The sequence below is a fragment of the Artibeus jamaicensis genome, unplaced genomic scaffold (assembly GCF_021234435.1).
Source record: "Artibeus jamaicensis isolate MK-2021 breed Jamaican fruit bat unplaced genomic scaffold, CSHL_Jam_final contig_467, whole genome shotgun sequence".
NCBI classification, from domain to species: Eukaryota; Metazoa; Chordata; class Mammalia; order Chiroptera; family Phyllostomidae; genus Artibeus; species Artibeus jamaicensis.
In genome coordinates, this window is record NW_026521845.1 from 4,253,884 (window position 1) to 4,271,648 (window position 17,765).

The window sequence follows — 17,765 nt, forward strand, 5'->3', positions numbered from 1 at the left end:
TGACAGTCAAATGGCCCATTGAAAATTTAGTAATATCTAATTTTAATAAGGCTTGAAAGATATGCAGTCATAGGCACTTCATTTTAGAGTTCACTATGAACGGAATTACCTATTATTTTATCATGTATAACACATTTCTCCTGTAAGGTCATGGTGCCAGCAAACCCAAGGGCATAGAAATGCGTAACAACAATAAGCATAACTTTTTAAAAAAAGTTAGGGGCTCTTTATAAAGAATCTTAAATGGGGGTAATTTTTACTACATTTCTCTAATATTAAAGTGATGTTCAGTTGTCACTTTTCATTGAAATTATCATGAACTGAGTCAAGTTTTTAAGTGACTTCCCAATTTCCTGGTGGCTACCAACTTCACTTTTAAATGAATATTAATAAGACAAACACTTTTATAAGTAGGTAACAACTGAGGAACTGGAATTTTTTCCTCTGTGACTTCAAAGATAAAGCCCAATCACAGAAAAACATGAGGAAGTGGTCGGTCATTAGGTGACTATGCCACAGTGGCCCTGCCTGGCTGGGCCCCTGTGAGTCTCTCACTCATCTGGAATGTGGGTGCCTGATGCTGTGCCGGGCTCCAGGGCTGTGCCCTTGAACCACCAGGGGCACGTTCAACAAGGTAAAGTGTGACCGAGATGCCAACAATGACTTTGGGTAGTGACTTCGTTCATGTTACATCATACACATGGGTAGGGAAATTATAATCGGAATCATACTTTGATAATGAGATTCAGAGAACCAGAGAAGAGAGAGGCGGGTGATTCTGGAAGGTCTATAGGATAGGGTCTGGTCTCTGCATGGCAGCTAGTCACCACCGCGAGAGTTACAAGAAGGTTCCTCTAATTTTGGGGGGGTGGGTAGTTTATCTGTGTTTGTATTCCCCTCATTGAGAATGTACATCCAGGAGAAATTAAAGCAGTTCTGTGACATAGCTTACTCCCTCTCGCAGTGGGCTCTAAGGTCTATGTATATAATAATACGTTGATAAAAACAGAGAACCTTATTTTTATAGATTTTGAATTTGATTTCTTTTATCTCTAGGCTTTATTCTTTAATCAAATGGCAAAGCAAAAGTCTCCTATTCTTTTTTCTGTGATGTTTCTTTAAAACTTTTAAGGCTTCAGTGGAAGCTTTCTCTCTTTTTTTTATGGTAATGCTAATTTAGTTTGCAAGGTTTTCTTATTTTTCCCCCCATTTCCTTCTTATTCTTCATCTGAGGAAAATCTCAGGACGTGGGCATTGCTACAGCAGCTCAAATCATTAGTCTCCGAAGTCTAGCGAATGCTATGTTAATAATAATTCCGTGGCTTGCACAGATTTGCTGCCTGGAGCAGGGTTTCAAAATGAGAAACACCAAAGCAATGGGCCAAGCCCTCCATGTGCTTTCAATGCAGAGATCATTTCAGTCTAGTAAAAAATCAGCTCATTCCCTGGGACAGTACCTCTGTTTATGATTTCCTCTAAGCATACATGTACTGGAAATAATTCTCTGTCAAAGGCACTCAACAGTGAAATATGGACACTCATCAGCTTTGGGAAGCAGTCTTTGCAAACAGTGATTTTCTGAGATAGTTAAGTAAAAAAGAAACAATGAAATGAAACATTCCTCCTCAACACCACCCCCTTCCCCTCACCATCTATCACCTTCTGGGGCGTTGCCCAGTAAGTGCAGAAATACGGGGCCTTAACGACCCGAATCACGCATTGTCTCCAAACTGTGAATAAGAGTGAAGTTGCAACTAACAAAATGACTGTTTGGAGGTGGACCGTTGATGAGGGGCCTTGGGCCAGGCAATGTGGCATATCTGTGGAGAGGCCTCTGCTGCCTGCCACCCACTGAATTTCTTTAATGTTATGGACTTTTCATTCATTGCCTATATTCCAGTTTCTAATGGAATGTTTCTGGCTGTGTTTGTTCATTTTCTGATTCTTCTGACTATAACAGAATAGATTCTTCTGTGCTAACAAAGGCTATTTTTGTTTTATTCACTGTTTTGTATATGATGCCAAGTACCATTGAAGGCATTAAAAAAAAACTCACTGAATGAATAAGTAAGTGCTTCTGTAACCAGGCCGAGGTATTTCTTTTCACATGGGTTCATTTAAAGCATTGCTGGGTTTGTGGGAGGAAGCAAGTCAAGTCTCATTTTACAGGTGGGGAATCTATAAAATGGATGGGTGGATGGATCAAGTCCAGACAATGGATGGACTTGAAGAGTTCCCAAATGCATTGTAGTCCCCAAGATGCCATCGGTTTATGCCAGGACAGTTGGTTTCTGCTTATAACTGCTTCCTTTTGGATCATCATATTTTTATTTTTGAGTGATTCTTATAGTTGTAAGACATAAGGATATTTCCACAGAGAAATCAGGACCATGATCTATTTCTGTAACCAAGGGATACATTTCTTGTTATCCATGGAGCCCTGAGATGACCGGTAATTGTGGAACATTGGAAGATAGTTTCACTCAGCCATGTTTCTCATGGCCCTTCTGCCCACATCACTAGGACAAACTTGAGCCGTAGAAACTATCAGGCGTAAACAGTACTTCAATTGGCTGTGGTGTCCTTGCCAGTCACCTTCGTCACTAACTTGCCAACACAAATTCAATCCATGACATCATTTATATAGTCCTTGGTTTGCCCAGAAAAAGAAATGGAATTATAGCGTTGTCTGTGTATGTTGACTATTTGAGGATTTCTTTTGGTTTTGAATTGCTACTTCTTTCCTTAAGAATGTGTATAATCTGAATGACCAAAATGTACACGAGTTGGGGGAGATGATATTTCTAGGATTATATGGAGAAGAAATCAGTCAGAATGCTTCTACTCCACTGCAGTGCTTTCTAAGTTATATGGTTTTAAGCCTTGGTTTATAAAAATGTGCTCAAAACTTGATCATTCATTAAGGCATATTAATAGAGTATAATACAATTCTACAAAATCTTTGAATGCATACAAAAATTCAAATACAGAGTGGAAATAAATGTTTTGGGCTCAGACACAAGGAATCATTAAATATGCTAAAAAGTATTACTACTGATAATTGGAGATAGCAATATATTCACAACTTTTCTACCTTTTTTCTTTTAAATTCCTTTATGAAATACTAGGTACATAGAATTCTGCTAGGCATGATGGAAATTCTAGGATGAAATAAGAAACATATGGTCTCAAGGATTGTCTGTATTTTCTTTATCTCAACATTTTCTTTCTTTTGTTTAATAAGATTGTTCCAAGGTTGAGCTTGCTAATGTTAAAAGGGTTCCCGGATGTTCACTTTATAAATAAATTTAGCTGTTGAATGGTTCTGTTGATGTTGGTTCTGGAAACTCAAATGATGTCCAAACAGATTACATGGAAATTGTACCAATCACTTACTTTTCTCTTGCTTGCTTGGCTTCTGCTGTATTTATGGTACTATTCAGAGTTGGAATGACTTGTTCCTGGCAGCGTGTGCTGTTAGTTCAAACTCTTATGTTTGGAAAAGATGTTTTATGGACTAAAGTTTTTTAAATCAGGATATTATTCCTGTTAATTCATATTTGTAATTACTGTGAAATGAATAAATCTGAACCTGTGATGAAACATCCCTTTCCTAAGAAAGAAAAAGATTAATGGAGACTTTGTTTACTGTAATATTGAGCAAAAGCAGTTAAATCACTAATTTGAATATCCTGATTGCTCTGCATAATCAGGGAAAGAAAGCGAATTCACAGATCTGACTGCCCAGGTACTGACTCCCTGAAATCACTTTAGGTAACTTCTGAATGCTGGGGACATGGCTTCTGTGCTCCCTTCACTGCTACCAACAGTCATTGATTCTAATCACATGAAATTGCTGAACTAAAGACATCGCCGATTATTTCATGGGGAGAGACTCTCTGCTGACCCATTAGAGTTAAAAAAAATCACCTGATCTGCTGAAATAATCACTGGGCTCTTGAGTGATTTTTGTTACTTTGATAAACTTTCCACAAATCTGATTTTCTCAGAGATAAGAGTGTAAGGCCTTACTAATGTGACTATTTGCTTTGGGGGGAAATTTTCCCTTACTTGTGGGGTCACGATGGATACCATCGGAACGCCACGTCCATATAGGGGACAAAGGAAACATTAAGAGGCTTCTATATGTCAGTTTCTCTATTACTTATTTCATATGGATTCTCATTTTACCCTCATTAATATCAGGAACTTTGATATTTATCACCTGGAAGAAACTGAGTCTCAGAACAGTTAAAGATCCTTGGTGCGTTCAAAGTCCCATAGCTGGTCAGCCTTGTAGTTGGATTTAAGTGCAAGCCACGTAACTCTGAAGCTAGTCCTCTCCCCTCAGTGTTAGACTCTTCAGATGCCTACTCATCCTTCTGGGAGCTGGCGAGGGATTCTGCTCTGAGAACTGAGAATCTTTTCTTCGGTGAGGCTGGCAGAGCAGTGGGGGTTCAGTGCAGCTGAGTTGAAGAAGATGCCTCTTAAACCTTGAAGAGCAAAGGCCAGACCTTGTACTTAAAGAAACGCAATGAACAACCCTCACAGACTATTCAGAAGAAAAAAGTTATGAGAATGTTAGATGATATGGTTCTTGATCCCTGGGTAGTGATGAAAGTCGAGGACTTATGTTCTATAAAGTCGTTATTTACAGTAACTATTTGGCCTTTGTTTTTGTTCTTTCAACTTCCCATCTGAATTTAATAAATAACCCTGGGAAGTTGCTGGGAAGGACAACTGGCTGAGCTGTGTAGCAAGTAGATGTTAAGACAAGGAGCTGTGATTTTGACTCTAAGGATGACATGATTCCCAGCATGATGTATTTTAAAATGACCTGAGTTCCCAGAGAACGACTGTTTGGGCCTCTGCCCAATGACATCTAGAAACTGACTTGAATGGATAAGCATTTTAGGAAGAGAAATTGTGATTAAACCTCATGATAGTGATTCTACTTGGTGCAAAGGGTGTGTCTTATTTTGTTAGTGTTTTATTTTTAGTACATAAGTAGTATATGGTTATTACGGGAAAGGTAAAAAAACTGGTTAACAACAATCCCTAGAAACTTTAAAAGAATAATAACTTCAGCAATGCTAATAGTCTGATGTATAATATTTTGGATTTTTTATACTTTTAAATGTATGAGCTTTACCCAAACCGGATCAAACCGCAATAGTATCTGGTAACCTATTTTTTGTTTGTTCTTTTATTTGGCTTTCCACTTAATGGTGTATCATAAATAGCTTCCCAGCATTATTTGTGATTGCATACTGTTCCCTACTATTGGTGTAACAAAAAAATATTTCGCAGATTTTCTATTATGAGGTCATTTCACTGCTTTGCTTTTTTCTAATCAAAACATGATTTTAAAAATGTTTACGTACCATTCTGTGCCACTGTTGTCCTAACAATTACTAGTATCTTCCTAACATTTTTTGACTTTTAATGAGATTTGTACCTGTTACATAGTCTGGCAGTTTTTATGAATTCATACATGGGGAGCTTTTCTCTTTCGTGTTCTGTTGTTCCACACTTGTTGTGTCCCTCAGTATGTCAGCCATTTCCCAGGACACAGGTGGGACAGTTGTGCCCTCTTGGCGTTTTACACTGGGGATGTATGCATATTTTACTGCAGTGAACCCTGGTCACTGGGAAGATGATCGCTTGTATTTGCCTGGGTTGTACGGCATCTGTGTTTGTCAGACATGTTTCAGCACTGTGGACTTTTCTTAACATTAGCCTCTGATTGTGTTTACCAGGGAAAAGGTTAGACATCGTGTTTTCTGAAACAAGTGATATATTCTCTATTTTGAACACCAAACATCCTAGGGCTACATAAATATGAATAAAAGATTTCTTAGAAAGAAGCAGAGAGCAGGACTGTGACAACTTATTCACTATTAATGAATGCACAGTGCTCTGTGAAATAATCATGTTAGCCCGGACCCTGGTCTTCCTGCATCATCAACATTTCCTTAATAGTCTGTCAAGCAATGCCAAATCAAAGATAGCACTAAAGACGTTAGAATCGGCTGCTGGAGCGGGAACGCTCACATCCTATAAAGCCTTCCTGAAGTCATGGCAAAAACCAAAGGGTGCCCTTCCTTTGATCATGCAACTGGATGAAAGGCATTTGTGGCCGTAAACAAATGTCTTTCTCTCGAGCACACCTCTGAGCAGAAGGCCATCATGTCTCCCCAGCTGTTTCCCTGTGGACCCAGCTTTGTGCCTTTCCCAAGACTGCAGCTGCCGGTGTCGGACTCGGGAGCAAGGTACTGTAGGGTAGGCGGTAACGTCGAGGGGCTGGAATCATAAAAACAAGGCTTGGCCGCTTTTGTTGATGGGGATGAAGCTCTCCTTATTTGTTCTTTACTTATTTATCCATTCAAAATAGAGTGCTTTTAATAATCGGTAGTTTTGCTGCACTGATATTGCATGTGTTAAATGTATTGAATGTGACGATCGATGAGAGATAGATCTGCATTTCGGGAAATTCTCTTTAGCCTTGGTCGTATTCAATTCAGCCTGAGAATAATTGAGTATAAAAAGTACATAAACTCCCACTTTAAATCATTATCAAATTGCTCTGCTTCACCCTAATGTTCTTTCTCTAAAATTGTTGTTTAAATGGAAGTTATTTTGAACATGTTGTGTTTCAACATTTGCTCTAAAAAAGACATTCAATTATTTATTTTGAAAGTTGTGGGGCTACCTCATGTCTGAATTTCTCTGTTCTTGCCTGACTACCATCGCTTTCTCTCCAAACGGCCTCTGCTGGTCCTGCTCCTACTCCTGCGCCTTCTCTCAGGATGTCTTAGGCAAGGCTGCCAGTCTTGAGCATGGCATCGTTACAGATGGGCTGGCACCCTCAGTCCAGGGGGCAATTCTTCCTAATGAGCAAAGAAGGTGCTAACTAATTTTTAGTACTGACAAGCAGTCATGAGCCAGCAAAGAAGGAAACTCCCATAAAACCTAAATCTCTACTCCATTCATGATTTTATTTTTATGATCAACGCTCGACACTGAAATGCTTCTTCTTTAAGCAGGCAAAGGTAAAAGAAAGTATTTGGGTAATAACCCACAATGAGGAAAGATTTACTGTATTTCTTACTGGCTTTTTCATCAATGAACACCTTTTTTTTTTTTTTTTTTTTGGCTTGGGTATGTTTGCTTGAATAGGAAAATGGTTACTTGAGAGGAGTGAGGTCAGACATTTGTTTTTTTTGCCATTCAAATGGTAGCTAAGAATTTTCTCTTGTGCTCAGAGGCAAACAGGGAGAAATAAAACTAGTGGTATCTGAGGACCATTTGTCAGCCTTGGTTACTTGGGGCTACCCAGGGCTGTAAGTCATATCGAGAAGAAAAAGCTTGTTTGAGGATATTCCGCATCTCATTCTAACTTTCCAGAAGAGATGATCCTATACAAAACCTAAAGGACTGGTCTTCTATGGATTTATAATGATCATGGCACTGTTTTCCAAAACAAATTGAAAAACTGGGCAAAAATGAGACAGGATATTTTTATTTTTTTCATTTTTTTAGCTGGAAGTGGTCATTCTCTTAAAGAACTGATTATGTCCCCATAATCAGTTTCTTAGGCTAATGGCACAGAACCAGCAGTCACTCCATGAGGGTAGTTCTCCTCCCCAAGAAAATGCTTAGTAGAGGCAGTTCACCAAAACTCGTTGGAGGCTAAGAAGGTGGTAAGTTGAAAGTCAGGGAGACATGGCCGGACAGATCTGGTACCTCGGCAAGAAACGGGATCTAACAATCAGACTTACGTTCATGTCCTGTTCTGTCACTTGTAGAATTGGAGACACCTCTGTCCAAATCAGCTATCTATTCATGGTGTCAGTTTCCTCCTAGAAATAAAACATGGCCTTAAAGGATCTCTTGTGTAGATTAAGTTATGGCCCTTGGCATCTCGGATTTGCATAGGATAAATTCTAAGGAATGGGGGCGTAAGTCTTCAAAACATATTTGATTTTCACAGTACACTTGTCCTTCTATCAGCTTCTACCTCTGCAGCTCCTTAGCTGTGTGGCCTTGGGGAGCATGAGGATCTTTCTGAACCTCACCAGTCTCACCTGTATAATGAGGATAATCACTGCTAGTTCTGATGATTTTTGTCACATTATTTTTTATCTTTATGTTTTTTAAGATTTTATTTACTTATCTTTAGAGGGGAAGGAGAGAGGGAGAGAAACATCAATGTATGGTTGATTTTCATGTGTCCCCTGCTGGGAACTGGCCTGCAGGGAACCGGCCTACAACCCAGGCATGTGCTCTGACTGGAAATCAAACTGTGATCCTCTCGTTCGCAGGCCTGTGCTCAATCCACTGAGCTACACCAGCCAGGGTGTCACATTACTTATTTAAAAAAATACATGCCTAGCATAGATCAGGCATATATGAACATGGTATGATTGATCAGTAAATAGACATATGTTTGGAGATGAAAATTTCCATGGGTGATGAAGATATCATTTATGTTGCTCCTGTTAGTCATTTGAGATAATTTTTTTCCATTTATTTCATTTTTACCCCTAATTGTCAACCACCTACTAAAGGGCTTACCCATAATTAGGATTCAGTGATGGAGGTAAGGAATGGTTGAAGATACACAAGTTAAAAACTTGGCTTTTTAAATAGTTTCTCTCCTGCCAGACTTGACCTTTGCATGGAAACTGTTGAACTAGATGTATTAGGAACCAGACTAGTTCTGACCTCCACACAGGGCAGTGACAAATGAATCCCACTCTCCACGTGGCACGATGCATTTCTTCGTATGAATTTGGTCCTTTTGTGTGCAGCGGCAACTTTGCTTCCATTAAATTATTGAACTCATCAGAACTTTTCAGACGGTAACGCTCCACTGTGTGTTTAAATGAGAGTTTTGGAGAAATTAAGCCTATATCTCAGATGCGAGAAGTGCGTGCTGCTCCAGAGAGCACCTGCTGACTCACAAATGGAGGACCGATTCCCTATTAACAGCGCCCCCAGGAAAGACATTCAAGCAGCTCTTAAAGTGCTTGAAACTGTAAAGATAATGGCCTCATTGTCAGGAGGTTTCTCGGATGATAACATCCTTGATTCTATACCACTTTTTTTTTTGCTAGTCAAGTGTCATTATGTACATGTGACTAATCCTGAAGACATTTCAGGTCATTTTGCCCAACTTGGTGGTGCTACCAGGTGTGTCTCTGCGTGGGGTGTCAGCCTTGCTGGGGTCACACCCGAGGCTTTGGTAACAAAGGCAAAATGACCAGCTGTCCTGGAGACTGCCTGGTCCACCTGGTCCATTCAAAGGAGTAAGTGATGGTCGGCCATTGTAATGGAACTTTTACTTCTTCACCAAGACCCTTTGAGGGATTTTCTTATGAACAAGGCATACACAGTTCCCACACTCACAACTTTTGAGCCAAGCAAAGCATTGCTGGCAGCTTCAGAGGGGCACGCAGTGGAACTGTGCCCTCAGATAAACTCTTGAGGAAGCTCCAAGTTCAGTGCTGGTGCTGATGCATTCCATCTGGTACTTGGTAGCTTCCTGTGCATGTCAGTCTAGCCTTGCTCATTATTTCTGCCCAGCACTAAGCTAAGCTTTTTCTACCTTGCTCAAGGAGGGTATACACTTTCCAACATGTAAATATACTAAATTTCTAATTATTGAAGTTTCTTTTTACTTTATAATTGAATTTATTGGGGGTGGAATAGGTTAAGGAAATAATATAGGTTTCAAGTATACAATTCTGGAAAACATCCTCTGAATATTAGGTTGTGTGTTCACCACCCCTAGTCCAGAAAGTTATCTTTTTCCTTTTCTTTTGAACATGTCTGTGTTCTGCATCCCCTGGAGGGCAGAGAACCAGTTATTTGATCTCTCAGGTCTTTTTTGAAGGATACAAACCCTTAAAAAGGCCACTTGACACATTGCAGTCAGTACTATGGTAAAAGAAATCAAGTGCACTGAAGAAAAAAAAATACACGCGTGTCCCTTAACAAAGACCCTGGTGGGGAAGAAGTTTCAGGTGGCATCTAAAATGAGACCTGAAGGAAGCAGAGCGAGGTCTTCAAAGGAAGACCAGAGAAAGCTCAGTTAATTTGAGTTGTTCATGTTTCTTAAGGTTCAGCTGAATGTTCTTATTTAAAAGTAGCAACCCCCAGATTTCGAAGTTCCATAACTGGTATGATAATGAAGTCTAGTTGAGGAAATAAAGAAGCATTCTGGTGTGACAGGGAATTCGTATCATCCACAGCCTTTCTTCCAAAATTAACAAATGCATTCCTCCTTTTGGAGAGAGGTTATTTGGAAGTTCTGTTTCCCCGCCCGGATGCCAGATGGCAGCAGCCACAGATCGCAAGCCTCTGCATACTGATGGTTGTCAACTTCAGATGCTAATGGGACGTTAGCAGCAGCGGCCACCGAGTAATTTTTAATCCCAAATACATTAGCAGACATCCGCTGTACTCTAGGCACTGGCTGAGCGAGTATAAGCAGAAAATGACTAATACCTCTGTAGTGGAGCTTGAGTTTTAATGGGGTTTTAAGAAACTATGCAAGACAAGCTTGATTCTCCCTTAAAGCAATTCTGATTTTGGGGGGAGAACTCTTTATGCCATAATTGGAATTGATGGGGTGGGGTAAGCATGGGGAGACTTAGCAGGTATACCTCCTTGTTAAATGCCATTAAGTGATGGGAAGAAGAACGTGGCCATTCCTTTCCAACATTTCCCACTGTGTCGCTCACATCACTCACATGAGGGATCCAATCTGCCAGTTGCAGACACATCTGATTAAAGGTCATGCCTTAGAATAGAAGACTGCACAGCACAGAGCTTTTAAGGATGTGAAATATTTCATGGTAACTTTTGTAGATTGATACATGGATGGAGCTTCCATCTGGGTTCAATACTGGCATTTATCATTTGAAATTTTGTTTTGCTTTGGATGCCTATATCTTGCCTTGAAAATAAATTTAAACCCAAAGGCAAATGAAATGTCTTTAGATAAATCTGGCAAGCTGGTGTGGACTGAGTGTAGTCATTATAAGCGTTTTTCTCCTTTTCTTTATTATTCAGCTAAAAAGATTTTTTTACTATTCAAAGACTCTAGAGAATAATACCAGAGAAAGAGGATTCAGGTATAACTACGTGACTTTTTTTTCCTGAACCACCAGAGGGACGGATTTGAAAATAGCTCAGATTAGGAGATTTCAGGGAAGAAAATCAGGAATGTAGGCTCAGTGATGCTGAAGCTGTCCACTAGGTATCCATGTAGAAGAGCTGAGTAGGCCATTGACTACATGCATTTGGGGGAGAGGACTGGCTCACTGTATTAATCAGGCAATCTTGGGCATATAGATGATTTATACCTAGAGTACCACTGTGAACGAAGACTGATTCTGAGAATAGAAGGGAATGAACTGGGCCTGCCCAAAGATATGCAGAAGTAAAGTTTAAGGTAAGAAAACCAAGAGAATGAAACACCTGGAGGTCAAGCAGAGACAGTGATTGAAGGATGAGGAAGCGACCAGCCATGCCTAAGGCCTAACACTGACCCAGGATGAATAAGGTGACCCATGAGAAGCAAATTTCTGCTTTGGAAGTCACCCAGTCAACAGTATTTAATGACAGCCCTAAAAAACAAAGACAGCCTCTCACTGTGTTTCTTTTCCTACCCATCAGAGCCATGGCCAACATGGCCAATGGCATTCACCCTCTGCTTCTGGGATTTTTCTCCATGTGTGCAATGATGATGCTGTGTCTCGGGAACTCGGGTTCTTGGGTCCTTTGTTGGGATTCCCTTTGACAGGTCTCCTGCTTATCAAATCATAAACTCCCCATCCCCCCAAATTGGCAGACAGCCTCAGGGCGAACAGCAGTTTTAATGCCAGCTTACTTCTATGATTTCATATTTCCTCGTCTTTTCTAGCTTCTAAGGACTTCTTGTACTTTCCTACTGGCTATATTTGCAGAATGTATGTGTCCATGTATGCTTGCATGCTTATACACATACATGTATGCACGTGCACATGCATGTATGTGTGCATGTTTGTGTCTGTATGCATTTGTCTGGGCTTCTGCATGTGTGAATGGGTAATGAGAGCAGAGTTAAGAGGGAAAATGGAAATGATGTTAGAGCATCCGATCTTTTTCTTGAGCTGGTGGCTGTAAACCCACATAATTTATTAGAAGACCGAATGCTGCATATTCTTGTTACTCTTTATTATGAACGGAAAAGAATAAAAGTGAGTTAATGTCCTGGTATTTGCATGTGTTCCTTTTTTTATAATGGTTTGACCCAGACCTGCCCCTCCTCATGCATTCAAGCAGAGACAGGAAGAGGCAAAGTCTCTTTGCAATTTAAGGGTGTAAATATGTCCTCGTGTATTTGCTCTAGCTTTCTTTCCCTTTGCTCCCCACCGTTTAGGGCTGAGTTAAATTGGGGTTGTTAGAGGGAATCACTTTCAATAGAACGAGGAAGTAGGAAGCACAGGTCCTGCAAGTGAGCACTACCCATGAGGCCAGGAGTTTTCCCACTGAGGAGCGACTTGAATACAAAAGTACTCCTGGGCAGACTTGTAATGTGTTTCACCATGGAAACGGTGAGGCTGTTATTTCCAGCTACCTTCCAGCCCTGATTACCAGAGAATGACAGGAGCATAAACGCAGTTACTGAGGGGCTATCAGGATTATTGAGTGGTTAGCAGCCCGGAGCCCGTCCCCCCCCGCCCCCCGCCGCACTGCCATTCCGCCATTATATCCACGTTAAGCACACACGCACAGACATGTGTGTCTATATGTGTATGTATCATGAGTGTGGTGAGTGTACAAAGCTAGGTTCCCTTTCCAAAATGGACATTATTTCAGATTTTATTTTAAAAATGCAGAGAATGCTATCGAAGGTCATCGGAATTAATCTCTGCCTCCTTATAAGATGGAACAGATTCAGGATATGAGAAAGTTAGGCTTGAATAATGACAAAAAAAATTAGATGGGCAAACAGAAGTTGGGAAATGCTGTAGGAGGAGCTGCCAAGTGCTGAAAGTGAGGTTTTTGTGTGTGTGTGTAGTGAGGGATGGAAGCTGGCTAGCCACCCGGGGAGCACTTGAGCATGCACTGGTGAAACGATTTTTTTTACAGATGAAAAATCAATCGGAGGCTTACTAATTAATTTATTTTTTTACAAGTTTCCATTTAAATGTTTGCTCTGTGAAATAATTGAGTTACCAGAGGTTGGGAGTGAATATTTGGAAATGGAAAGGAACCTGGTTCAGAGTCAATGACCAAAGGGCAGGGCTAAGCAAACACTTCTTCGCAACCCCATGCGGGTCTGCTGTTTGCCACGCTCTTTTGCAACATTTTACAGATAACCTAGAACTCTCCTAATAAGGAAGAATCAACCTGATGAGGAGGTAAGAGGCAAGAAGCAACGGAAAGACCAGGGTGTGCAGGCAGGTGTGGCCTTGTCGGGGGTGAGGGAGTAACAGATGACTCACCCAGGTCTCTCTGACCCATATTGTAGAATCAGAAAGCGGCAGGGAGGGAATGGTGTTGTGAGACGCACAGGAGACTTTTGCCAATGGTCTCTCTCTATCCACTAAAAGTTCCAGAAGAGAATATCTGCAAAAGATTGGCATCCTGAACAATTAGCAACCGAACAAAGCAAAATAATGTTTCTGAAAGAAGAATGTATTGAGAACGTGGGTCAGAATTATTTTTCTGTGTTATAAAGTGGTAAGGCCTACTTTAAAATTACTGAATAAGAATTGTCACTGTTAATCAAGAAAATTGCATTTTAATAAGATGCTGCATGATTTTTGCATTAAATTCAAGTAACCAGAGCAAGCAAGTGAGAGGAAAATGAGAAAAATTAATATTAATGTAGTTGGTACTGTTAGGGAAAATTGATGATGATGAATTAAAGAAATGTCCACAGTGTTCAGAATTGTTCCAGAGCACAGAAACATCTGGAGAGTTTTTCAATTCATATTTGAAGATATTAGAATGATCTAAAGATGATAACTTACGTCAATCTTCGTTACAATCACAGAAGAAAAACTAAAAACATATAAAGGGAACCCAGCAGTCCATTACCTGACTAGTTTACTATTACAAAAACTATTTTACCAGAAATGAAAAAAGTAATTGTATAATAGAAAAACTGTTAAAACAATTCACCAAATCATTGTAAGAAAAAAAACTCCAAGAATGTATCATCCACTTGACAGATTCAAGAGAGGTTTCTGACAACAGTCAACATCCATCCACTCCTGGTATGATTTTTAGTAAAATATAAATATTTATTGCAATTTCAAGGCCAACAGTTTAACTGCTAGGGCACAAGAGGCCTTCTTTTATGAGAATGTATTCCACAGCTCATATTTTCCTTCCAAAACTACTAGTCAGTGTGGTAAGACAAGAACAATGAAATGTAAGTAGAAATATTGGAGATTGTCAAACAGCATGATTGTCTGCCAAAAAAGGCCTAGAAATAAACCTGAAAAAAAAATACCACTGCATATAAAGTTCAACACAGTAGCCACTTAAAATACCAAAAACAAAAACAAAAAAACACCAGAATGAAACATCTTGTACAGCAACCAAAATTATAAAATACATAGAAATAGTATAACAAGTAATATTTAAGATCTACCCAAATGTGACCCAATAAAACATTTTGACCTCTATAAAAATGTCATCATTAAACAAGAAAAAATGTCAAATGGAGAAAATACCACCTAGTAATAATTGCAGTACTGCTTTGTTTTCCATTAAGTACAATACTATGTATGCTATTATATTGGAGTAAATGTAATCAAGTAGTCCAGAATTTTATTCAGAGTATAAGCATGAGAAAATTCCATTTTAAGAAGTGATTAGGGCAGATGTGCCATAGTATGTTATCTAAAACTGTGCAGTTCTGGTAAAGTTCAGAAAGAATACACTAAATTTACCTACTAGGTGGAAGTAAATTCAGATAAATGTAGATGAGAAGAGGGAGGGAGGAAGAGAGGAAAAGCAGGAGGGGGAGCACATTTGTACTTATAAAAAGGCATCCTAAGAGGATTTTTAAAACCAATTAAAATCATAAACAGAATTGAGAAGAGCAAACATTAAACCCTGGACCAAGTCCCGGAGAACCGGAGAACTGTGTGGTGCGGGAGGAAGTCCCCAAAGATTATACGAACAATAACCGGCCTTGATTTTGGTAAGAACTGTCTCTAAGGTCAGCTAAAAGCAAGCATCACTCTATGTATTATAAATCATAAAACTAAAGGATATTCTTCTGTCCTTGATAGAAGACATGAATCAAAATGTTTTGCTTTGTATTTTTTCAGCTTTAACTTTAAAAAGTATTTGTATCAAACCATACTTTAGTATCATCTATAATCCTAAGAGGAAAGATAGATTTAGATGACCACATTTATTGTTTTATTTCACATAATGTTATAACTAAAAGAGAATTTGGAATTTGTTTATTTATCAAGAGACCTCACGCCATGCAAAATTGTCTTCACCCTTAGGAACACACACACACACACACACACACACACACACATACACGAGCCACTTGCAAATTGTGATTGTTTTTTGGTACGTTTGTAAGAGTCAGAGAGCTGTTTACTTCACATGGACGGCCACTTCAAAGTTGGGCCACCTCGCTGATAATTCTCTTCTCTCTCCTCTCTACGGCTCTTCTACACAACAGAGCATTACATTATGAGTCACCGCACCTTCCTGATGATGGGCACCTCGATATTTAAAGGAACCCGTTCTGCTACTGCTGTCTCTTCCTATGGAGGCTGCAGACAATCTCATTTTACTTGAAATTGCACTGCTGTTGGGCCCAGTAAACTCCAGCTACTAGATGAAGATGGGACTTGTGTTCTTATAAATTTGATAATTCAAGGAAGCAAACCTGGATGGCCTTTGCTGAATTACTTCTGCAAGAGCCACATGCCCTCTCAAATTTGCTTTGGTATCCAGAGCAAACGTGAACCAATTTAACTTGATATCAGCATTACAGTAACTTTGTTTAAAACGAACTGCCTTTTTATTCTACGAACAAAGGAAGCACATCCAGTGACTGATTTCCAAGACACTAGTGGCGTTCTCCATGCAGGTTGTGTGTGCTTGGTGGTGTGTATGAGTGTGCAGGATTGTGGATGAGTGGGGTGTGTGTGCATCCCCATAGTGTCCTGCTGGAAGACACTGTGATTTTCAGGGTTTCTTTCTGGAGAAATGAACAAGACAATCTTGATTTCTGTCCTTTTTTTTGACTTTAACCTTATAAGGTGAATAAAACACAAAGGATGGAACATATACAAGAAAGGGATGGAGAGGGATGAAAATTTTATGTCTGTCTTTAGGAACAGAGGTGAAGTGAGTGAGCATTCAGGTCTTTTTGAAAGCATAGCAGATACGACTTGGTTTCCAGTTGATAACAAAAAGTCCTTTTACTGTTAGGGCATAAGAGATAGCTTTAAAAATAGTGATGAAGGTTCATGACTATACAGCATTGATGGTAGTAGTGAAATATTTCTTTAATGCATGAGCAGATTCATATGCTAATTTTTCTCCAATTTTGTCTCCCACGAGTGCTCCTGCCAAAAAAACAAAACTAGAAACCTATCTAGTCTATATGGGTGATATTATCAAAATTTCATGATATTAGGAAAAAATGAAATGAAATCTTTGTTTGTATAAACACTAAAATATTTTTGTTAGCTGTTTTTTGCAGTCCTGATGTTTGAGAGTAAGAAAAATTTAAATGATGATTATTAACAAGTCACAAGACCCTGAACACTGTTTTTCCTTTCACTCAATATTTTGAAAATATAATTATGCCATCGCATGAAAGGCAGTTTGAAAGAATTTAAAGGGAAAGCAGATACATTTAAGCAATAAATATTATTTTTCTGAGAGTTGATATCATTTTATAGAGGATTAAATATATAATATTCAGCATCGCAGTCGATTTGCCTGGTTTATATCTGTGGTGACCGTCACGTTGTATTTGAAATGATCACTCCTTTCCTGATCAATGTCTATTTCACCCTGAGCCTAAATAAATAAATAAGGAGAGACAGCGTCCCATGATGTGGTTACTATGCAGTCAAGGTGAAGCGAAGGGCTTGTTAAAAGTAAAGGATCAGGCCAGGCCCCTTAAGATTTTGACACAGCCCATCTGGGGCAGTTTTGCTCAAACTGCATTTTTTAGGCGTTTGGTTATTTCTCATGATGTGGATCAAAACTGGGAAACACTGACTTAAAAACTATTTCGCAGACACATATGAAAGGCTTTTGTATTACTGCTGTTTTGAATGACCTGTATCACTCACTACATCCACTAATACAGATAATTGAATTAACTACATAATGTCATTTGAACTGGTGATGTCTCTGAGTTGAAAACCAACTGCTTGTGTCCATAACAATCCATGTTGTACCCAATTCTCATATTTTTTTTTGTGATTGGGATTCACTTAAAATCTAATGCAGATCATTTTAAATTTTCTTATATGTTAGTTTTCCATTTAATTAATTATGTTTTATTTTCTGTTTGCAGGGTACAAGTTGAATTCTTTATGAATGAAAACACATTTAAAGAGAGACTAAAGTTATTTTTTATTAAAAACCAGAGATCAAGTAAGTCATTCATTTTATTCCCCTGCCTTTTTGCACATATATATTTACCTCCAACAATTCCATTGCAATCCTGCAAAATGTCCTTTAAATAGAGCCGTACAATAAAAAAATCT

General features: G+C 39.1%; 1 protein-coding gene across 8 annotated transcripts in view; it reads left to right on the forward strand.

The window, feature by feature from the left end:
• KCNT2 (potassium sodium-activated channel subfamily T member 2) overlaps positions 1-17,765 on the forward strand; it is a 197,967-nt gene that overhangs the window by 45,189 nt on the left and 135,013 nt on the right. For 4 of the 8 annotated variants that reach the window (XM_053667314.1, XM_053667318.1, XM_053667319.1 and 1 more), the window contains exon 2: positions 17,573-17,652. The exons of 1 other annotated variant lie outside the window; for it this stretch is intronic. In XM_053667314.1, the coding sequence (XP_053523289.1) occupies positions 17,573-17,652 (80 nt within the window). Of the gene's footprint in view, positions 1-6,201; positions 6,273-13,356; positions 13,416-13,485; positions 13,738-15,098; positions 15,212-17,572; positions 17,653-17,765 lie in introns of those variants that run through there. 3 more of the 8 variants (XM_053667316.1, XM_053667317.1, XM_053667315.1) reach the window with 3 other exon arrangements.